Here is a 24,117-nt window from a genome sequence, read left to right as displayed (position 1 = left end):
CGAGTATGTGTAAACATATGTTCAATACAGAAACCCCATGAACATGATGATGGAAGATGCCTCCTTAGAGGGGTTGTCCAAATCCCATTTTAATGATATAATAGGGATGCTACTGGGAATATAAACTTAACAAACCAGCAATCCCCTCTCCCCATGGCTCTGTTTTCAGCAGTCACTTCTCCATTGGTCTGTTTACAGATCCCTTCCCGTTTTTGCTAGGAGACCACTGCAGCCAATCACAGGCCTTAGCAGTGACCTCTTCACAAATGGCACATGACTGCTGTGTCAGGCTGTTTGTGAAGTGGTGACTCCTTAGACGTGTGTTTGGCCGTGGTAGTCACCTCAAACAAACGGAACGGGGCCTGTTTACAAACCAATTGAGTTACCTATATTGGAAATAGAGTCCTGGGGGAGAGGGAAATACTGATTTGTTCGGCTTATATGCCCAGTGGCACTCCTACTAAATCTTAAAAATATGTATTTGAGAACCCCTTTAATTGAAAATCTATAAGAATAGCTTCTGCTGTGGTGAACCCGGCCCTTCATTTGAATGTCTGCCATGCCGTGGTACATTTCCCTTGTATTTGTTCCCTATTGGTGATGGTCAATTGTCAGGGGTTAAAGCAGCCAGACCAGCACCGTTCAGCTTATATGTACAGAGAATACTACCCCTATAGAATATGGTTTCAGTTGCAGTTTATTTTTTCTTTCCCTCCTCTATTAGAATGCAACAGAAGATTCTAAATAATGGCTGAAAACTTAAGTTTCATCTCTTACTTGAGAATCATTATATCTTTATGTTCTTTCGGATTGCTTTGGAACAGTTGGGAGACTGAAGCACTGGGTAATAGTTGATTTAATGGTATTAAATTAACCTTCAGGGACTCGGAATAATACAGTCCCTAAGCGGCATCAACCAAAGAACATTTACTTAATGAGAAAAAAACTTCAGAAACAAATGTTGGTCTGCAGAAAGACGAAGTACAACTTCACAGTGTGAGAATCTTCCGCATCTATATATAATACACTTGTAATCCTTTGAAAATTACGCTAAGAAAAGGAAATGTTCTTAAAGACGTTTAGAAATGCATGGTTTCCTCCTACCAGAAATGGCACCACACTCGTCCACAGGGTGTATGTGGAACTGCAGCTTTGTCTCATTCACTTCAATGTAGCTGTACTGTAATTCCAACAGGACGTTCTTTAGGTCCAATGGGGAATCTACTTTTGATACCCCTCATCTGTCATAAGAAAAAGCCCTTAACAAGTCTTGTAGAGTGAAGGGACTTGGTGCCCATTGTTCCTTATTGCCTCTTTACGTGGCCAAACACTGCCCTATTGTATCCTCAAATTCTGTTCAGACCTCAGCTCTAATGACCAGAACTTACTGCATGATGGTTCTGGAAAATCTGGACACATTATGATGATAGTGTTCATAATGCCTAAGGGTACGTTCACACGGCAGATTTTTTTTCAGCAAGCGGAAAAAGATGCATCTGCCTCCCTTTGAAATGAGCAGGTGCTGATTTTTTGCAGCAGTCCTTTTGTTCAGTGCTGTGAGGCCCATTTACTCCCCCTTTCTTGCAAAATTCTATAGTGGCAATAAATGGAAAATGGGCATTGAGGGAATGCTGAACTGAAGGACACCAAAGGGGCAATAAATGGAAAAAGGGTAGCGTGGTACTAAATTCTCTGCCCATTTGCCATTTATTGTCCTCTTAAGACCATCATTCAACAGTCTGAAGCCCATAGTCTGTGATTGATGAAGGTTTTCTACTATTAAACAACCGTACCTGCCACATATGTTCTACCACACTCACTGGTAGAAGATGGCTTTTGCCTATGTTTCCTTTGCCATGCGTCCTGACTGATGGCACAGTGGGTACATGACTTAATAATGCCTGTATTGTGATTCTCAGGACTTTAGATAGGGTGGAGGAGCTGTGCCATGGGGAAATGTCCTTAGCTTTGTGTGGGGTGGTCTCAATGTGGTTAGGGGCAAGGCCCCTAACAATGTGGTGGGATCAGTGAGCAGTAGCTGTGACCATGGTTCAGGGTAGCCAGTAGCGCAGCTTGGCAGTCACTGTTGCAATGTCCGTTTGCAACCCCCTTAATGTGTGGTGGCTGGTGGTCTATGGGGTTGTACATGGCTAAGACTGGCCAAGAATCCAGACATGACTTGTGGACAGCTGTGTCATGCTTTTTTACCTTTACCTGTCTTTAATGGGCAAACATTAAAGGTGTTTTTCATGCAAATAAAATTAAATATAAAACTGCTCAGCCATACTCCTCTCTCTGATCCGTTCTTGAGCGTGCCCAGTCCACTATGCCCTTTGTACCCCTAGGTGCATCGATGACGTCTCAACACCAAGGCTTATAACCACTGTATCCAGTAGTCATTGACAGTAACCATGAAATGCAGAGGAATGGGCACTGGGAAGTGGTGTGAGATCTTGAGATAAGTATGGCATTTTTTATGCTGCTGGTATTTGTAGTCCCCCGATACTCCTGAATATGGCAGAGCAGGTCAATATAGCTTCGTGCAATTCTGTGTACGAGCTATATATCTAACCTTTGTGTCCGTGACCAACTCTGCCAGGCGGGCTGGTGCCTGTAGCTCAGATCTACTGTATGTAGTGAATAGAAGCATCTTCTTAGTGAATACAGTATGGTCGGGAAAGTCAAAAACTGGCTAATACACTGGAAATACTTTCATTAAAGAAAAATCGGAAAGGTTTCACGAGGTCGTCCAACCTTTCTATATGAATGCAGCTGAAGTAACCACTTCTTCTAAAGTCAAGCATTGTGTATGTGATGTCTGTTGTTACGGGCTACATAAGGACAACCGCCATGAACATAAGTTGTCTCTGAATTCTATCCTATTCATTATCTAAAGTCTACAGAGAGGCCTCCCGGTTGATTCTTCATCTCTCGCCTTCAGTGCCCGCTGTTATTGTTCTATCATTCTTTTGCTTGTGTTCCCCATCCCATGCCCTGGACCTTTACAATGAGATTCAATCTTATTTTTCTCCAGGTATTTACAAGAGAGATTGAAACAACTGCAAGAAGAAGTTAATCTGCAGAAAAGCAACATTGTCAAATACAAGGTAAAGAAACCATTTTTTTTAAAATGCATTGAAAAATGAAATGTGTCCCTCCGAGCTTTGTACAAATGGAAAACAATTGTTTGGTTTTCATGCACTTGATTTATTGCTTTTGTGTGGTTTTGTGTCACAGAATCACAGGGCCAGACTCTTAGATAGTAATAAAAGATAAGTGCAAAGGCTCGGGCCAACAGGGTTATCCTGGAGAAAACACAAGTCACATGAATTTTTTTTGTTTCTGACAAGGCCGATATTATTTGGTTAAAATCTGTTGATGTTGAGGACTTTTATCATTATTATTTCACTATAATACTTTGAAATAGAGATTAAGTGGGATTATCTCAGGAAAGCCTCATTTTTCTTTGTTGGACCCAGGGCAGCCTTCCAAAATCATTACGCCCGCTAGTATCTTAGTTTCTTTTTTCTTGTGATATATAGGTTTATATAATAAATGGAGAGAAGCTGAGCTCTGTGATATATAGGATTATATAATAGAGGAGAGAAGCTGAGCTCTGTGATATATAGGTTTATATGATAGAGGGAGAGAAGCTGAGCTCTGTGATATATAGGGTTATATGATAGAGGGAGAGAAGCTGAACTATGTGATATATAGGGTTATATGATAGAGGAGAGAAGCTGAGCTCTGTGATATATAGGGTTATATGATAGAGGGAGAGAAGCTGAGCTCTGATATATAGGACTATATGATAACAGGTTTATATAATAGAAGGAGAGAAGCTGAGCTCTGTGATATATAGGTTTATATGATAGAGGGAGAGAAGCTGAGCTCTGTGATATACAGGTTTATGTAATAGAAGGAGAGAAAGAAGTTGAGCTCTGTGATATATAGACTATATAAAAGAGGAAGAGAAACAGCTCAGATATATAGGTTTATACAATAGGAGAGAAGCTGTGCTCTGTTAAAGGGATTCTAAAACATAGGAATAGCCTTAAGAAAGGCTATTCTTCTCCTACCTTTAGAAGTCTTCTCCGCACTGCCGTTTGTTAGATATTCTCGGTTTTCTTCAGTATGTAAATGATTTTTCTCGCAGTACTGGGGGTGTCCCCTGTGCTTCTTGAAATCTTTCCAGCACCGCCTCATTTTCTTCTGAAACACCTCTCTGCTGCATCCTCTTCCAGCGTTGGTCTTCTAAACCCTAGTCATGCGCATCCTGCTCTGCCATCGGGTAGAGCTGACTGCACGTTTCTGCGGCCATTTTCTTGTGTCCGCTTACTGTGTACTGTGCATGCAGTCTAGTGATACTGCTTATCCTGTCCATAGTGATTGACAGCATTGTGTACGCACACTGATACAGGCAGAGCTGTCAGTCATCCTGTTGTGAGAGAGTGAAGGGTGTAGCCTGGGAACATTCCAGCCAGGCACCTAAGGGGTGTTTGGTAAAGACCCACACCAGGGAGGTCAGCTGACTAATCAGGCCTTAATAACAGTCTGAGTGTGAAGACTAGCAGGGTGGCACCACACTAACAGAGCTGACCTGTCCAGACCAAACCTACAGAGCAGGTACTGTGCCACCCGTTGTTATTGCCAAGGTGGGAGACTGGTAGCCAGTCTCCTGTATAGTCAGGGAAAAGTTTCCTTACGTTAAAGTTAGTCTCTCAGCCGAAAAGGGTTTTGTTTTGTTTATCCTGTGGCTTTGCAAAAGCAGTGTATGCGCTACATGTGAATAAAGCCTGAACCTGTGTGCAATCCAGTGTCTGTGTCCCTGTTTCCTGCACTGCTACCGAGCATCTACCTGAGCGATTCCCCACACTGTGTATGAGTAGGGTAATCTGGACTCTCACTGTCTCTCCTAGGAGTCCTCTCTGGATTTATTCAGATTTTTTTTTCCTCAAAAATGCTGTTCCAAACTATATAATACTAAATATCCCTGAGCTCCTATTCATTTCCTCTATTCCTATCTTGTTTTTAAATGAGGCAATGATCATCGGACAGATTCGCTTTAGGCCCTCAATGAATAGATCTCTTGGTGGTCTTTAAAGGTGTGTCCAGGAATTTTAGAACTCTGAGGAGAATGGGGACAGCGAAACATTAAAAAAAAAAAATCATATTCGCCCGTCCTAAGTGCTCTTATGTTCCGCCTTCGCTGTCCGGTCCAGTGCGCACTATGCCTTTACCAATGGAAATCCTGCGGATCATGTGTCCTCATTGGCCTCAGTAGGGTGCATTCACACTGAGTAAACGCACGTGTATTTTTGCAAAATGTATGTGTAAAAATAAGACTCCCATTGACTTCAATGACATTTTACAGGCGTATTTTTACAAGCGTATTTTTACACGTGTAAAAAATATCATTGAAGTCATTGGGATAGCAAAATTTACAATTGTAATTTTACTCTACAAAATAAGCTAGCGTTTACTCAGTGTGAACTTGCCCTAAAGGAACTGGTAATGTCACACACATATGATTTTTTTTATTTTGTGCTTCACTTTCCCCTCCTCCCTGAGGTTGAAATATCCTGGACATGCCTTTTAAGGGATTAATGTATGGTTATGGCCACTTCTAAATCTCTTTTATCGCTCTTCGATAGCCTAATGTTACAGCTTTGGTGATATTTAGGAACAGCCTGGCATCACAGATAAAAACCGTAACGTGTCACATATTCCCTGTTTTTTTGTTTTTTTTTTCAAAAACAAGCAAAACTTTTCTAAAAACAGAAATGTCCCGTTTGCACAAAAGTACTGTGTTTTGTAGAAGGATGTAGTTACAGAACATTCTGAATTTCACACAATAACGAAATCATTTAGCGGCAAATGTGTCATCCTATAACAGTATAACAGCTTCCTTCATTAGAGGTGAGAACCTGCCAGGATATCTCACCCTGGTTATAGCGCTGTAATAATGACATACTACATCTACCAGCCTCAGCTCTGCAGAATCGGAAATATTGCAGGACTCAGGACATGGGTTTCTAAGAGCAAACGCAGGATATTTAAAGGGGGAAGGGGCATTTTCCCTTTGGTTCTTCTCCGTTTGATAACATTCTTGTAGTATTGCATTTCAGATTGCTGCACAGGTTTTTGGGTTACTACACACTACTCCATGTCTCCACTGATGCTGGCACAGTAGGATTTTTTTCTCTAGCCCCCACCATTCCTGAGCAGTTAGTGCTGTTAGTTTCAGCACCCAGTATGCTAATTAGATTCTATACTATTACGTGGCCCTAGACTGGAGCAGATAGTTTGGGACAACCCATATGATAGAGAGCCTCATTAGTATACTGGAAACTAACAGTTGATTGATAAGGAATGGAGCTATGTAAAGAAAAAATTCCGACGGCTCTGGAATCAGTGGAGTGAAATTTATTGAAAGATGCAAAGAGTTGGCGATGGTGAAGGTGATGAAAGGTCCACTAAATATAGAAACATACAATAAAAGTAGACAGGAGATGGTCTCGCTCCCATTGTTGCCTGCAGCATCTTCTGTTTGTTCCCTGACCCTGCAGAGAACTAAGAGTTTATTTTTCTTCTCTACTTTCATTGGAGACTGACTGAGGGGGCAGGTGTTTTCAAAGGGACAGGGTTTAATAGTCTTCGTCTTACTGAAGACAGGACAGATGATGAAGGTTGCTGAAGCCAGTTGTCTAGTAAGAAAGAGGTGAGGGGCATAGCTTATTTCTTGGAAGACATAGAGAAGATTCTCTCTACTAGCGGATATTACTAGAGGGAGCTACATTGGGATTTATACAGTAGCCCCATGATCGCTGCAGCAAATTTTACATTTCTTTCAGAGGCATGGGGCATGTATAATAAGGAGCAGTCTTCCCTCTCCGCTATCTGTTAATACTTTTACTACTGGTTTACTTACATGTAATTCTGCTAGGAGTAATTGTAAAATTGCAAACATATATCTCAGGAAAGCTCAAGTGAACACAGTATAGAGATCAGGGCCTCAAGACTGCAAACACAGGGCATGATACAGCTAAAAACGCTCCCTGACGCAGGAAAAGATAAATCTATGAGCACAGTCAGAAAAGCTATTTACTTTCTATGGCTAATATCCCATTTGTAATAAAACAATCATCCATAAATAGATACAAGTACATAAGTAAACCTTTTGTCACATATGTGTGATCTTGCTGTAAGGAGAATCAGTCCCTCCTCCCTTCACTCACTATGAACATGTCTTGCTTTTGCAGGTATCTGTGGATGGACCTTCCCTAGCAACAAGGAATGAACAGCAAATCAGCTAGAAGGGGGGCGCCTAGTGGCAGGAAATTTAGAGAGATTTTTTTGTGCAGAACATGGCAAAGTTTTAAATAAATTGTATTACATTTTGGCCTAGAAACACATGTTCTATTAAGTGATATTAAGGCTAGGTTCACATCTACATTAGAGTTTCCATAGGAGATTCTGCCTAAAATTGGTAGAGAGAGAGGTCTTGCGTGGAGGTCTTTTCTCTCTGCCAGTTTCAGTAGAATACCAGTGAAAACCCGACAGACACCCAGTGGACCCCATTATAGTTTATGGTGTCTTCGGGTGTCCGGCGGTAGCCACTTTCTTAGAGGACGGGCTGTATGTCATTTGACAGACTTGAATGACTGAGAGACCAACGCTAGTGTGAACCTAGCCTTAGTTGGCTGAAAAAGTTAGTGACTAATTTACTAAATAGCATTGTATAAATGTAATATGGACTTTGGTTGCTATAGGGAAGGTTTTGTTTTTTTCTAACTATTTTAATACATAAAATATGGTCTAGTAACCAGTCAGAGCATTCCTATTATTTTCTAACATGTCACTTTTTTGTGTTTTTTTTTGTTGTTGTTGTTTTTTTGTTTTTTTTTGCACTTTCTACATAATTGTCCCTGTGTATTTTAGAATGCTCTGGAGAAGAGGAAGAATTCTAAGTCAAGTGGTAAATCTAATAGCAGTGCCCTGACTGGAGTACTGTCTGCCAAGCAAGGTACTGTGGTTGTGTATACTTTTTATACTTTTACAACGCTGTATTAATTTATAAGATCCTTTTGAATATCTTCTGTGGGGTTTTTTGCTGCTTGTAAGTATTTATTTGGAGGCTATGCCTCTGTCCAGCTCTATTGTATGATATATAATTTTTATACACACTGACTTTTCATGTCTTCTCTAACCCCCACTGTTCCTGCGCAATCACCGCTGTTAGTTTTGGTGCCTTAATATTTCGTATACATAACCACCTTCATGCAACTTTGCAGCAAACGGAGATCACAAGCAAAAACTGCACAAAAATTCAAATTTGCTACAAAAGTGCGACTACAATAGTGTTATTACTATTATTTTGGTGTGTAATGGACATCGCTAGAGACGTACTGTACTTTACTGTAGAAAGACAGGTATGGACAGGACAGGGATTAGGTGAAGTGTAAACTTTATTCATGACTTTGTGTAAGTGTTTGGTGCGACCTTTTTTTTGGCACTGGATCTGGACAATGGTAAACGTCTGGGTCACAGCACCAATAAACTTCCTGGTTATGCACAGAGAGTATTACATAAGAATACCCCACTAGTAAAGCTTAGAAGGAATTACAGTATACCTTTATGTCACAATCAGAGTGTAAAGGTATAGTATGATCTCTGATTGGCATGAGAGGGGTTAACTGGGACAGAAGAGTCCTGCCACCCCCCACCCCCCTTCCCTCCTGGGGTCACATACAGGTTTTGCACAGAGATGAGAAAACTTTCTCTTCTCTGTGCTGTCTGCAGGGCTCCCTCTCTGTCTGCAGCCCCCTCTGCTTCTGCTACAGTTCACTGAGACAGGAGAGGGGGGACACTTTCGAGTCCTGTATCTCAGGACCCGTTTGGCCTATGAAGATAATTTTAGATTCATTTTAAAGATGAGTATCTCATGTTTAAAATATTTCATAATAGCCCTTAGAGATTTTGCGCAAATCACTGTTAAAAACACTGTCGAGAATTGAGATCTTCAATGGGGGATCTCAATCCCGAATAGCATATTTAACAGTGATTCGCTCAAAATCTCTAAGGGCTATTATAAACTTCATGGGATTATCATCTTTAAAATGAATCTATAATTATCTTCATAGCCCAAAGGAGTCCAGAGATATGGGCTTTAGAAGTCAGGACGTAGCAGCTTCGTCCTCTACTAGAGAAGTGACACTGGGAGAACGTAGAGCTACATGCTTGGCAAGATAAGGGTTAAAGGTGTTTTCGGACCTCAAGTTGATTTTTCCTACTTGGATGGGTCATCAGTATGTGATCTGTTGAGATCCAACACCCAGTCCCTGCACCAATCAACTGTTGCAGCAGCCTCGGGGTGCCGGAAGCTGCTGGTGGATGGAGGGACCACTACTATTCACTAATGGGAGCCACGCAGCAGCTGAGGATAGGTCATCAGTATGAAAAATCAATTTGAGGTTAGAAAACTCCTTTAACTGGTATATTATATGACAGCTGTGGACAGTTGTCAGAGACATTACATGTTATAGACATTGTGCAGTGGAGATCGAGCACTCTATGGTTTACTAGTTATTAAGATTATAACTAACTGCACCGATAGCAAGAGAATATGGGAGATTAGGAATTGGAGACCATTGCTAATATCAGTGAAGCAGCAGTTGTGAAGGCCTGTGGCTCCTGGCCTCTTGGGAACTGTGGGACCATGTTGCAGGTTCTGCATAGTGAGCAGCTAAGGGACTACTGAGCAAGGGAAAACCAGTGAAGGGTCCACAGTGCTGGTCCCAGTCATAGAGATGGCATTCTTAAGCAATCTTTTTTAAATTAGGGATTACCCCTTTAATTTGCTCACTCATTCTGCTTCCTTAGCAATGTATTTTCAGACATATTTCCAGAACATTTCCCTGCGCTACTTCAAGGACACGGAGTTGCTGGATGGATTTAACATCTTGGATTATTATCCGTCACCAGCTGTTTCTTTGTTTTGTGCAGTTCAGGAGCTGTTGTCCGAGGATCACGGCTGCAGTCTGCCTGCAACTCCGCAGTCCATCTCTGATCTCAAGTCGCTGGCTACAGCTCTGCTAGAAACTATTCACGAGAAAAACATGGTTATTCAGCACCAAAGACAAACTAACAAGTATGTGTACTGTTCCCTCCGGCCTCCTGTTTACTGTCACTGCTGCTTCCAGCTCCTACGTACAGGGAAAAAGGAAGACATTCAAGATGTTTCTTCACACTTTGAGAATGAAGGCTAAGTCTTGTTTATTCTGAGAATTTAGCACTAGACGATTTTGGTCTTTTAGTCTTAGGAAATTTTGGATTTCTATTGAATCTGAAAAATTATTCTCCCCCCCAAAAAAAATAAAAAGTGACATAGGAGTTGCTCCTCTTTCCTCTGTAAATCGCCTAACATTTGCATTAAAGATGTGAGTTGCATGTGTACCTTCAAAATTTCAACCATCCCAAAAAATCAGACTTGGTTCTTGAACCATAGGAAAGTATTGGAGTTGCGGACTTACTTTTATTGTGACTGTGGATCTCTACATGGAGCTTTTTTTAATGTCCAGTCGGAGAACTGGACAACATAGAAATGTTTGTTGATAAAGAGGAATGATAGGTCATTATAATCTGATCGGTGGGGATCCTACACCTAGGACCTCCACAGATCAGCTATTCTAAGGGGTGAGCACTGCCTCCTCTTCATAGGCCAGTGACACAACCCTGGATGGAACTGTTCTGCAATATCAAGCACAGACCCTATGCTGTGTATGATATTCAGACAGCAGATCGGTGTAGGTCCTACGTGTTGGACCTCCACCGATCAGATATTGATGAACTAAAGCCATAATTCCATCTACAGCATTTATGCATATCCAGAGGACAGGGGTTCCCTGATTAAAGGGACATTACTTGCATGGTCGCTTCTGTACCTTACCTAGACAGATCTGAGAGAGATCCAGCACAACCTGGTAAAAGACAACTATACAATGACCACGGGTACAGACGCTCTACCCCTGGCCTCCTCCCATGTTCAGTCCCTCTGATGATATAAGACTGAATTCACATTCAGCAGATTTGTTATGAAACTTCAGCAACTGATTTCAGATGAATGGGACAGTTGCAGACATTTTGGCATGTGTGACTCTCTGAAGCTGGTTGGCGTCCTGTGTATCTTCTCTTATAAATCATTTTAAAAAATATTATATAAGATCTGACATTTTTTTTTTCCTATTCCCTTCAGGATTCTAGGTAACAGAGTGGCGGAGTTGGAGAAGAAGCTGCGGACGTTGGAGGTATCAGGATTATGGAGTCTCCCTGGTCAGTAGTTTGTGTATTTATTTTGTAGACTTGTATTACAATGGTCACATTAAGCATCACTATTGTCAGAGAGGGCCGAGGCTGAAGATTTCTCTTCCTTAGTTGGTGTTTATGTACAGTATATGCCCCAGGCTAAGCTTACTCATAGCAGATATTATCCTACTGAGAACGTCTGAACATGGCAATAACCTCTGCGGAGAAATGGCCAGAATGATTTGGTGCAATTGAATTGTGGCATAAATCTCATCTGATCACTGGTAATCCTTCTGTAGCTGTCACTGGAAGAGAAGACCCCGATATAAGAAGGACAGCGCTTTATTGTAGGATAGATGCAGAAAAATTCTTATATCCTCCTAGTACAATACATGTGAAAACTGAGTGATATCACAGTAGAAAACATAAACAGAAAAATTCTGATATATAATATATACAGTATATAGAGAAAATTGGTGTCCAGAAGATTGTAGTAATGTCACACGTGGCTAGTAACAATAGCTTGGAGAATATTAGAATACTAGCTGTTACCCGCGACTTCGTCTGCGGTGATTGTAGAAGTGGGTATATACAGGCGTGGGTAAGGTTTTCGTACTGTGTATAAGGTATGGGATATGAAATGTAAGTTTGTATCTTCTTTTTACTGTAATTCAGAGAATACGTGAGACTTTTGTGTTGAAGTTAATTTGTATTTGAGCTGCTATACGGTGTTGTGAGAAACTTTACATAGTGACTTTGGGACAGAAGTATTTGAAGTTAACCCTTTCCCGCCGATGGCATTTTTTGATTTTCATTTTTGACTCCCCTCCTTCTAAACCCCATAACTTTTTTATTTCTCCGCTCCCAGAGCCATATGAGGTCTTAATTTTTCCTGGGACAAATTTTTCTTCATGATGCCACCATTATTTATTCTATATAATGTACTGGCAAGCAGGGAAAAAATTCAGACTGGGGTGGATTTGAAGAAAAAATGCATTTCTGCAACTTTCTTACGGGCTTTGGTTTTACGGCATTTACTGTGCAGCCAAAATGACATGTCCCCTGTATTGTGTTTCGTTACGATTCCGGGGATACCAAATTTATATGGTTGTATTTACATTTTGACCCCTTAAAAAAAATCCAAAACTGTGTTAAAAAATTATTTTTTGAAAAGTCGCCATATTCCGACAGCCGTAACTTTTTTTATACGTGCGTGTACGGGGATGTATAGGGCGTCTTTTTTTGCGGGACCAGGTGTACTTTGTAGTTCTACCATTTTCGGGAAATGTTATTGCTTTGATCACTTTTTATTCAAATTTTTATCAGAATCAAAACAGTGAAAAAATGGCGGTTTGGCACTTTTGACCATTTTTCCCGCTACGGCGTTTACCGAACAGGAAAAATATTTGTATAGCTTTGTAGAGCGGGCGATTTCGGACGCGGGGATACCTAACATGTATGTGTTTCACAGTTTTTAACTACTTTTATATGTGTTCTAGGGAAAGGGGGGTGATTTGAATTTGTAATCCTTTTTATTTTATTTTTTATATTTTTTTTCCTTTTTTGAAACTTTATTTTTTGCATTTATTAGACCGCCTAGGGGTATTGACATGGGTGGGCGGTGTCGCGGATTGTCAGAGCGGTGGGGGTCGGCAAACATGGCTGCTCCAGAGCGTTAAAGAGCGCCTCCTGGAGTATCGTTGAGGTGAGGGGCAAAGTAGTAAAGTATATGTATATGTGATTGTGTGGGATTAGGGGCAAGGCTGTAGAGGGCAATATGAATTTTGTGGCTTGCTATGGTCCAAAGTGTGTGAGATTGCAGAGATAGTGATGTGAGTTTGGGTTTTGTGGGGGTCCTGGCACAAACGTATGTGCGCTATTGTGACGAAAAGTAGCCTATTGTTTAATCGGGTGTAATAACTATGTTTGTGGAAAATTTCAGCCAAATCGGTGGAGCGATTTTTCCGTGATTGAGGAACAAACATCCGAACATGCAAACATCTAAACACACAAACACACAAACCCACAAACTCACAAACTTTCACATTTATAATATTAATAGGATAATATAGGATATAGCATTCTTACTATTTTGTAGGGCTTTAATTTTGTGTTTTATCTCCTGTTTAAAAATCTGGTTGATGGAAACTGTCAGCAAGTTGGTCATGTTTTGCTGATGTTGATTGTTGACAGCCCCTGTACATGTGCTCTGTAGGAATATATTGATTTCATGGATTGGAAACCCCACTTTGGTAGCCACAGTGAAAGAACTTTTAACTGGGCACAGTGACCATCTCAATGGGTGTATTGTCTCTGGAGCCTTCCCCAATGTATTATTGGTAGTCTATTAGGCTATCCCAGGTGAACAAGAGTTGTCCAAACTCGTAAGCCCCTAAATTTGGCTTTCTTATATTAATATTCACTGCAGCTCGGAGTTGTGTAGCCACCTAAAACCCCTTTAAATAACCATCCTGATTTTTTATTTTTTTTAAAAAATTTACGGCTAGGACGCTGACGCATTATTTTCTGTCGCCACTCCCACCCATGTGTAATGGGTGGGAGTGGCTAGACTTTGAGACAGGAAGAGTGGGAGCGGCTAGGCTTAATGAGACAGGGAGGGTGGGAGGGACTATGCTAGTGAGACAGGGAGGGTTTTGTAAAAGAGTGAGAGGGGGGGCTGAGTGAGAGGGAGTTAGTGCAGCAGCTACATAGGAAGCTGCACAGCAGGAAGCTAACACCATGAAAACAAAGGCAGAGGATTCAGCAGCAACCAGAGACACCCAGAAATCACTCCAAATGTTGCTAAAGGTATATGGGTGTACTTATTAATCCATTACTAGCACTAACACACCTTTCTTTAAAAAAAAATTCTGCCCGGAAAACCCCTTTAACACTTTCACTGACCATCATTCAGTTTCTTACATTTCTAAAGGATTATTCTGACTATGTACGCCCCCAAATACATTGAAGAAAAAAATGACCATTTATGATTTCCTGGTGGCTGGAATAATCCACGTAGGAGCCATAATATAGACTCTTATTCACAATACTGATGTATAATTGTGTATTAGATTTTGCTGACTGTGACTTTTCTTCTAAATGTCTTATGTTACTTATGATTCTTTTTTTCTCCCTTTTCTGCTTCACTAAGGCCTCAGCTACAATGTGTCTGTGGGATTTGGGCGTAGGTTCAATGTTTTATCTATACACTACATATACTATCAACTGTGTTGTCTTGCTCACCTTGGTACTATTCTTAAAGAGGTTGTCCAGTTTAGAAAAAATAATTTCATATATACTATTACGAAATTTCAAGTTAGTGTGTGTATATGGGGGATGCCTTGTTCAGGATCCTTCACTTGCCACCATACTGGAGAGTAGTTACAAAGGGTATATCTCTTTCTAGAGGACCTGTACTGTCCTGAATTACATGGGCAACCTGCTGATCTGATTGGGCACTGTGTAATGCTTTATTTCCCCTGTGGTGGCACTGTAGGGAAATTGACCACTTACTGCAAGGTTTCCCCAGCAGATGTTCCATAGAGATTTTTACAAAGTGGACAATCTCTTTATGTTGGCCAAAGATATTTGATGATATTTTGTCAGATCCGCAGCGGCCAAAGAATTTAGTGTCTGTGAAAACTCTGAACACTGCTGTTTAACTCCTGAACTTTCAGGTTGGGGGTGTTTCAGGGATGCAGCAAATACATGTCCTGTAGTGGACTCCACTGCCATCTGAGCCCCAAGTGTATCCTCCTATTCAGCCATTTATGATGACACAAACACCACCCACAATACCATCAATCTTTGGTTTTTCCCACTCAACACATGGACTATTGGTGATCTAAACCATCCGGCCTACTAAATAGTAATGTGATTGATTGACGTCCATATGGACACTAATTCACATGCTGGGCATAATAGGAGGAATGGAGGAAGTCATGAAGGATACTAAAGATTGGATGATATGGCCAGCTATTGGATTTCGGGAATAAGAAACTTTTCATAACAAGTCTGTAGTATTTTTAGTCATTTGGGGGCGGTCAGTCCTCTTTCGGGCGGCACACTCAGTTGTGTGTATGGGGCCTAAGAAAAGTAGTGTAAAGATATGGAAATGTTTTGAGTTGTTAATCCTTCTGAAGAATGAAATAGTAATCCTTGATCCCTAGTCCTGATCCATCATGTATTGGAGCTGTCTATACCAAATTCAGATCAAGTCCAGTTATCCATGCATATCGCAACGCACCACAAGATCATCCATTTACATTCAATGTACGTCTACTGTCACAAGATCTGTAGAGAATATAATGTAGGATTCTAACCCACTGCATTATTTCTAGATTGTGGCGGCATATTTACAGTATTTATATTTTTTATCACTTATTTTTCTGTGCTGTGTGACATACAGAGGAGATGACGGCCCATGGTATATTTCACCACTATAAATGAAATATACATTTTTCCTATAATCCTGGCACTGCATCTCATTCAGTAAAGACGTGAAGGATTTTCTCATATTGCTAAAGGAAAATGCATCACATGCCAGAAAGTATTAGAGAAGTGACTTTCCCGGAATTGCAGGTTTTGGCAGACTCAAGTAGATTCTTTTCCTAGTTTGGGTTCATTGTGCTGCTTTATAACACCATTTGCCTACATTTCTCCTCTTCTATGTGAATGCTTGTCATCTGCTTATTTATCACTTATTTCACACTATCTCTGGTTTACTAGATAGATTTCCCTAGCTGCAAATGTTATCGTAGCTTTCACAGTGCAGTACTCTCTATTATTCAGAGAAAAGGATATTTGTGCCTGTATACAGAAACACATGGATGATATCCGTATGCCGTCCGTCCATGTCCGCCATGGATCCATACCTTTTAGTTAATGTGCCCGGACCACAGAACAGACAGGAATATGGAGATGTGCAAGTAGCCTAAAGCTGTATCACCTGAACCCATCTAATGTATAAGGGGAAAGGGGGGTCTCCAAGCTATCCCCTGATGGAAGATGTTGGGGGAGATAAGGCAAGTTGATTTATACATCCTGATCCTTTTGTTATCAGTGAGATAAGCCACTATCAAAGGAGCCTGGCATTGGCTTTCTTCCCTCTTCTAGCTCACTACATATGCACTTGTTGACCAGTGAAGCGTTGAGCCATCATCTATCCAAAGGTTGGGGTCACATGAATTATTTCCTCTGCTACGGCTTTTTGTTGGGGGTATATTTGTAAAGAGGACAAGGAAGCCTAGTAAATTTCAACCCAACCTAAAGTTTATTACAAGTTTAGGTCACTGACTGGCAGGTTTGGACAAAGTGCTGGAAAGTAAGTGTTAATAGAGGTGGCGTGACCATCCTTTGGAGGAGAAGGCCCGGAAGTGATGATTTGGTCCCCACATACCCCATCCCGAACTCTACATCATACAGTCTGTCTGGAATGACCTAAAGAGACAGAAGGATTGGACTGTATTCAAGCTACATCCACAGAAGATCTGTGTTAATTCTCTCAGATGCTTGGAATAATCTCCCTGCCGAGTTCCTTCAAAAACTGTCTGCAAGTGTACAGAGAAAAATTGATGAAAGGCAAAAGTCACACCAATTATTGATAGGATTAAGGCACGGTTCACATCTGCGCATGGGTTTCCGTTCGGGTAGTCCACTTGGGAATCCCCTTGAACGGAAACCTAATCCGCCTAAAAACGTGGTTATCTAAGGAAACCCATGGATCCATAGACTATAATGGGGTCCGTGTGGTTTCTACATGAAAAATGCAGAGAGAAAAGTGCTGCTTGCCAGACTTTTCTCTCTGCATTCTTTACGTGGAGGGGAAAGGAATGGCCCGCACGCGGATGTGACCCGGGCCTTAGATTTCTATTCTTCATTCATTTCATTTGGCTAATTGACAAAAATAAACTATTAACACTTCTATTTTTGAAAGCTTTCTTACTTTGCAGAATTATTTCGACATGTCTAAAACCTTTACACAGTACTCTATATACTTTACAGACAGTATGTTAGTACGATAAGTAATACACGTCGTACAATAAGTACTTGGCTGTCTTGATTAACTTTCATTGTCTTTGGTAATTAGATTTCATTTTTTTTTTTTTTTTTCCTTTTCCAAAACGTATTTAGTAAAATGCTTGTTCCATCACAGTAGGAGACAGAATAGATGGGTAGAGTAGAATATAACAGATGAAGTCGGCATTTGGGAAAAAGCAGACGGCTCCACTGGGCTTCATGTCGAGAAATCTCAAGTACAGAATGTGTTACATTAATGTTCAGTAACCTTACCATCCATCATTAAACCTCTTCACTTTACCCTGTCAAACGCTCCGTAAACCTTTATAAACAGAGAGTATTGAATAAAGGACATCTACAGGGCACAACATTGACGCTGTATGTATCACACAGTCACTATATAAAGTATGCACCCCCTTTGCATGATGGGATACACTGAATCGTGGGTGGAAATGGGGTGTTTTTGAAACAGAAAAATATTGTGAATGTGAAAACAAAATCCCTTTAAAGTTATTACCCCATTTGCATGGATGGGATGTAGAATGCACCCGGATGTGAAATAATGTCTTCTGGATGGCTATAAGGTGTCATGAGAACTGGTGAGGTCTTGTGTTCCGAGACAGAATTCTCCTGTAGAGATTTGTATAAGACCATGGCGTGCTGAGACCACCTAGCTGCCAAGATCTTCTAACTCATGTGGGGGATCGAGTCATTTGTATATAGGAGGTATATCCTTATACAATTTTTTTGCACATTATTTGATGCCCTATATTTTGAAAAATACAGAATATTAATAATGATTTTTTTTAATAAGATGAGTGTCCTTATCTTGTGTCTGGTACTCTTTAAGAGCATTTTGGAATTACAACATTGAATGGGTTGTTTCATTGTAGACACTTACCCCCTGCTTACAGGAGGGGGTCCAACCTCTGGTACCCCTAGTGATCAGGAGAACAGGGAACATAAAGTTTCTCCGAATCTTCCATATGAATGAAGCACTATAGTGCGCTTGTGTGGTCAGCGCTCCATTCACTTCTATGTGACTGCCAGAGAACGTGGTCCTATCCGTGCCATAGAAAAGCAGGGAACAGCAGTCAAGCAAATGCACTCACGTCTCATTCAGATGAAGGACTCATGAGAATTTTGTGTTCCCCATTCACTTATCCCTTATCCTGTGGATAGGAAATAAGTGGCGCAACCCTTAAGGCTGTGCAACCCAACCTTGAAGGTCAATACCATATGTGGGACTTGAACACTTTTGTCCATTGGCAGCCATTGTTCCATCCAATTGGCCACATACCAATATAAAATCGCATCCTATTATAAAAATGAGGCTGGCATAACCCATCAGTATTTTTGTGATTAAAAGTAAATGGCTTGTCCTGAACTAAATATATTGTTATTCCATTGGTAGGTGGACGGGATACTATCTCACTACATGAACCTACGGTGCCAGCTATTCATAGACCGAAATCTCCAATGATGACCTTTACTGATATACCTTGCCACAAACCTCTAACTTATGAAGGTAAAGATGAATGGTTGTTCTACTATGGTTTTAACCCTGCAAAATTATCTAGAAACCTGTAAAAAAAAAAAAGAAGTAGCTATGAGACATCCATAATCTTACACCATCAATGAGTAGGTTTGTCCCTGAACTGTTCAACAGAGTTTTTAGCTATCCTAAAATTACTGGGATTTTGGTGGTGGGTTGGCTTTAATACATGTTACTGCTTCTTTGTAGCACACAGACAGCCTGACGTGGAGCGATGCTCTAATGACCTGGTCAGGCCAACCAAAAAGGAAACCAATCCGCCACTGGAGAACTCCCAAGATCCTCTAGGTAACACTTACGAGAACATGTATCTTCATCCTCTAATACCTCTTCTATGCTCCGAGAAAAAAGATTTGGAGAAAGCAGGGGAGCAAATTATTGACCTAGCTGAGGAACTAGCTTCTGTTGAGTTGGAGGAAAATCACATCAACAGTTCTGAAGAAGGTCACACAATCGCAGAAGATCCACCACCACTCGATAGTTTAGAGACTCCAGTGTCCAGTCCAGAACCCACTGAGAAACTGGAAGAAGAGTTATCACCATCCAGCTTAGATGTAACTCATGAAACTGTTGAGCATAGCCTAGAGAGTCTTGCACTTGAAAACGGTTTGGACAGAATTGATGACCGATCTGTATCTCCTGAACCGGATGAATCCGTAAATAGTATGTGCAATTCTGAAAATGTTCAGTCAACCGATGACCATGGATCATGACTGAATATCCACCACTTTCAAAGATGTACAGTCCGTGTGTAAGGGCCTGACTTGAAATATTGTATAGGTGCAAAAACAATGCAAATCCGATGAAAGGGAGAAAATGTCACTGCCATTCATGGTTCAGTGTTTTTGGACTTCTTAATTTTGATGCGTGTAGAGATGGCCAGGACTTTGTGATACATTCCATGTATTTATGTGTCGACTACTTGATGTGTAATACAAAAGTGATAATAGACCAAATATACACAGAATTAAAAGCACTCAGCCGCTGTTCTAGGGTAAGATTTGGCTGAATATGACTGAATTATGAACAATCTCTTTAAGATGTTTTAGAATTTTAGCAAATCTAGCTAATTCATTCTGCATTGGATAGTTTTCCAGTATGTTTACTGTATCAGTTCTTTGTGGTTTTCAAGTTTTCTGTTTGCAGTCATTCACTGCTTTTGTTCCATAGGATAGTACACATGTCTAGGTGTAGGGCAGGCTACAGTTCTATAGAGTTATTAGAAACCCTGTGTCTGATATTTATCACCTGGAAACATTCTAATAAACAATAGCAGGTAGGTGTCTTGAGAACTATAAAAATTTGAGTCAGAAATATATTTGGGGTGGGGGGGTTGCTAGCGGTAACAATACAATAAATACAATGCAGTGATATTTTGTGCAGTAATACTCACAGGAGACGTCTTCCCACATTTCCCGTCTCTTCCCTTTGAAACGCCATGACCACTTCTTCCAGCTGTGACTTGACTCTGTAAAGTTTGCAACACGGACATCTTTGACTCCTCACTTCTCCAAGCACCCGACCCCCACATAGATATATGTAATGTCCCACAGTGGCCCCTGCAGCCTATATTATGCCCCACAGTGGCACAATAGACTGTGGGGCATAATAGAGGTTGCAGGCGGCCGCTGTGGGGAATAATAGAGGTTACAGGGGCCACAGTGGACCCTTCAAGCTCTATTATGCCCTACTGTTGCCCACCCAACTATTATGCCCACAGTTGCACACTCATATAGCGGTCACCAACTAAGAGGAAGATGAGACTCCATGGGCTGTTATACCCCAAATCACCCCACCCCCCATACTCTCCCCCTTGACTCCAACCCCCACCCCCCCCACACACACACACTTTACTAGCTTTGGCAATGCCAAATATTCATTCGGATGTGCCAATAAAGCCTATTTGATCTGGGGGGGGAGAGGGACCCCCTGAGTATAATAATAGGAGCCCCAGGGGAGGTGAGAGAACAAAATAAACAGTGTTACTCACCTCTCTGGGATCCAATGTTAATCCTAGCAGGCTTCGGCTTGTATGATAATGTCCCAGACATCACGTGGTCTGGAATATTGCCATATAGGCCCAAAGCCTATGCTAGCAGTATCAGCCTGTTACCATACAGGCCCAAAGCCTGTGTTATAACAGTAACAAGCGATTAGTTCTAGCACAGGCTTTGGGCCTATACGGTAATATCTCAGACCACATGACGTCTGGGACATTATCATACAGGCCCGAAGCCTGCTAGGATTAACATCAGATCCCGGAGAGGTGAGTAACTGTTTATTATGTTCTCTCACCTCCCCTGTGGTTCCGATTATTATACTTGGGGATCTGAAAAGACCCCCCCCCACCCCAGATATTATAATAGTTCATGGGTGTGCAACTGTGGGTATAATAGCTGGGTGGGCAACAGTGGGGCATAATAGAGCTTGAAGGGTCCACTGTGGCCCCTGTAACCTCTATTATGTTACTTACCGACCTCACCACTGCTCCCGCTGCCGTCTCCTCTTCACCCGGCAATAAGACGTCTGCGTCATAGTACAGGAAGCATGATGACGCCGCCTACGCTGAGATGCAGAGGAAAAAAATTTTCACAAATTGCAGCGGGTGACGCCTGAGGCCATCACCTCGCCTCATTAGAGGTGCGGTGCTGATTGGAGATGACCTATGGGACACCCAACGAGTCTCAGAATCAAGGGGCTTCAGTGCTTATTCAGCACAAAGGCCCGTTTTTGTTCCATTCGTGGGCCATTTGGCTGTGTAGGGAACTGCATTGGAGCTGTTCTACAGTTCCCATACACTGTGAAGAGGCCACAGCACTGAATCAGCCCCTCGCCAATCCTAAATTGATGGCATATCCGAGCGAAAGCTATCACTTTATGAACCTGGATATCCCTCTAAGGCAGTGTATCCATCTGTGATGACCAGTCGTCCTTGAATATCATGCCATTGGTTTCTCTGTTAAAACTGGGCAGAAAAACAAATCTCGCAATGACTTTAGCAGTGACTACAAGAAACATCTTTCATTGACTAAAGTGAATGGGATGTCCAGTAGCATTGTCCATGTTTTTTGTTTTGTTTTTTTGTTAACTTTTATACTTTTCATTGATGGACAGCACAGCAAATTGGTCTGAACCCCTCCAAAATATCATCCATTTCTGTAAAGGTCTAGCCCCTGACTCCCATTTCTCATGGAGGAATTTTATGTTAGAATGAAGGATGTTTTAGTTCAGTGCATTTTAGGTAAGACATGAACATTTCATTAAGTTATTCAGCTCATTCCTGTTCTAAGAATATATTACGTTGCTCTAGTGATATGTACGGATCTTTTCCTCTATATGTTTACTGTTCTTTGCCTGATTCCTATTCTATGTCTTTTCTTCATTGAGATCATTCCTATATTTATTATCCTGTCTGTATTTTCAGATTTTGTAGAATTTTACGGAGCACAAATATTTATTTACAAGCCGCTGTACAAATATCCAATAAACTAAACGCCTATATACTGTACATCTGTGCACAGGATGTATACAGAGCTTCTCCAGCGGATGGTTGTGTACGGCGTCCTCACGTCTTCTACATTATCAGTGCAAATCGTGATACCTTTATTTTTCAATAGCTGTACATTATAAAGTGATATGTTCTGCGCTCCAGATCTACAGCCGTTTCTCTTTGTGCTTTGTGTACTTGAATAACAGCTTAGAGATATTTTTTTATTTTACCATGATGATATTGTAAGCCGACCAGCATGAACTCAATATCGGCTGGAGAAATAAAGACTAGCTTTCAATATGATATTCTTGTATGCCGCCGGGATTCCGTCTTTTATTCCCTTTTGATGTTCTCCTTTTGGGGAACCATTGCCCACGGGTCTGCTTGCAGTTTGCTGACAGAAACACTCTACTTTACTGAAAGGTCTCAATAAAGTCCAATGGAAATTTTTCTAACTGAGCATGATTCATTGTCGTTGGAGGTTCACTTAAAGGGGTTGTCCACTTTCAGACCAATATTGAAACACAAATGTTATGGTTTGTATAATAAAAAGTTGTACAATTTTCCAATATACTTTCTGTATCTATTCCTCTAGACTCTAGAATTTCTAGATCTCTGCTTACTGTCGTTCATTCTGTTACTTCTACTGGATAAAAGCCTGACTATGGTCATGTGATGTACGGTCCATGGTCATGTGATGAGCACACAGGTGCTGCTCGTTATAGTCACAGCACAGTAATCAGACATCTGCCTGGTAATCAGCTGTGCACCTGTGTACTCATCACATGACCATGGACCGTACATCACATGACCATGGTCAGGCTTTTATCCAGTAGAAGTAACAGAATGAATGACAGCAAGCAGAGATCTAGAAAACCGTGAGGAATTGATACAGAAAGTATATTGGGAAATTGTATATGTTTTTATTGTAGAAACAATAACATTTGTATGTTAATATTGATTTGAAAGTGGACGACCCCTTTAAGCTCAGTTCACACTACCATTTTTTTCTTCTGGTATCTTGGGCAGCAAGAACAGTGTAGACTGCTATAATCTTACCATCAAAAATATCAGAACACTGATGGACCCTATTATAGTGTAGGACAGTGATGTCGAACCTTTTAGAGACCAAGTGCCAAAACTGCAACCCAAAATCTACTCATTTATCACAAAGTGCCAACGCAGCAATTTAACCTTATAATAATTGCGGATCCACAATTGCACACAATTACAGACCTGCAAAATATGGTCATACAAATGGGGCTTTATAGAGCTTTCTGCTCCACTGTGACCCTCACACACTCCAATCTGCTTCAGAGTGGCCTCCACACAGTACAATCTGCTGCACAGTGGTCCCCACACAGTATAATCTGTTCCACGGATGGGTGCCCAAAGAGAGGGCTCTGAGTGCCACCTCTGGCACCCGTGCCATAGGTTCGCCATCACGGGTGTAGGATATGTTTGACAAAACATCCGTTCTATATGTTAAAGTGAACAAAAACTAAATCTGACTGTACATGTAGGCAATAATGGGCAAATCTATGACACAAAAAGTTATCCTGATGTATCCTTCTTTGCCTTTCTTACCGGGAAGATATATCCCAAGATGTGTGGTGTAAAATGACCAGCTTTGAAAACAACATGACTATGTGATACTATGTCAGGAGATGTATATGTGTGGTTGTGTGCACCCAGTGGTTGCAACGTGAATTGCACTTGTCATGGATTGTTAGCCTGCACTATATTGGAA

At 41.2% G+C, this 24,117-nt stretch overlaps 1 protein-coding gene across 4 annotated transcripts in view; it reads left to right on the top strand.

Annotated features, from left to right (window-relative positions):
* CCDC149 (coiled-coil domain containing 149) overlaps positions 1–20,705 on the top strand; it is a 45,126-nt gene extending 24,421 nt beyond the window's left edge. For 2 of the 4 annotated variants that reach the window (XM_075259964.1, XM_075259955.1), the window contains exons 7-13: positions 3,035–3,107; positions 7,942–8,026; positions 10,006–10,150; positions 11,255–11,331; positions 14,456–14,488; positions 18,737–18,850; positions 19,067–20,705. In XM_075259964.1, the coding sequence (XP_075116065.1) occupies positions 3,035–3,107; positions 7,942–8,026; positions 10,006–10,150; positions 11,255–11,331; positions 14,456–14,488; positions 18,737–18,850; positions 19,067–19,590 (1,051 nt within the window). In that variant the 3' untranslated portion in view covers positions 19,591–20,705. The remainder of the gene's footprint in view (positions 1–3,034; positions 3,108–7,941; positions 8,027–10,005; positions 10,151–11,254; positions 11,332–14,455; positions 14,489–18,736; positions 18,851–19,066) is intronic. The other 2 variants (XM_075259980.1, XM_075259972.1) reach the window with 1 other exon arrangement.
* Positions 20,706–24,117: the final 3,412 nt, after the last annotated feature.

This window comes from Leptodactylus fuscus, chromosome 1 (assembly GCF_031893055.1).
Source record: "Leptodactylus fuscus isolate aLepFus1 chromosome 1, aLepFus1.hap2, whole genome shotgun sequence".
Lineage (NCBI taxonomy): Eukaryota > Metazoa > Chordata > Amphibia > Anura > Leptodactylidae > Leptodactylus > Leptodactylus fuscus.
The sequence above is the reverse complement of the archived record's forward strand: the minus strand, read 5'-3'. Positions and strand labels throughout refer to the sequence as shown.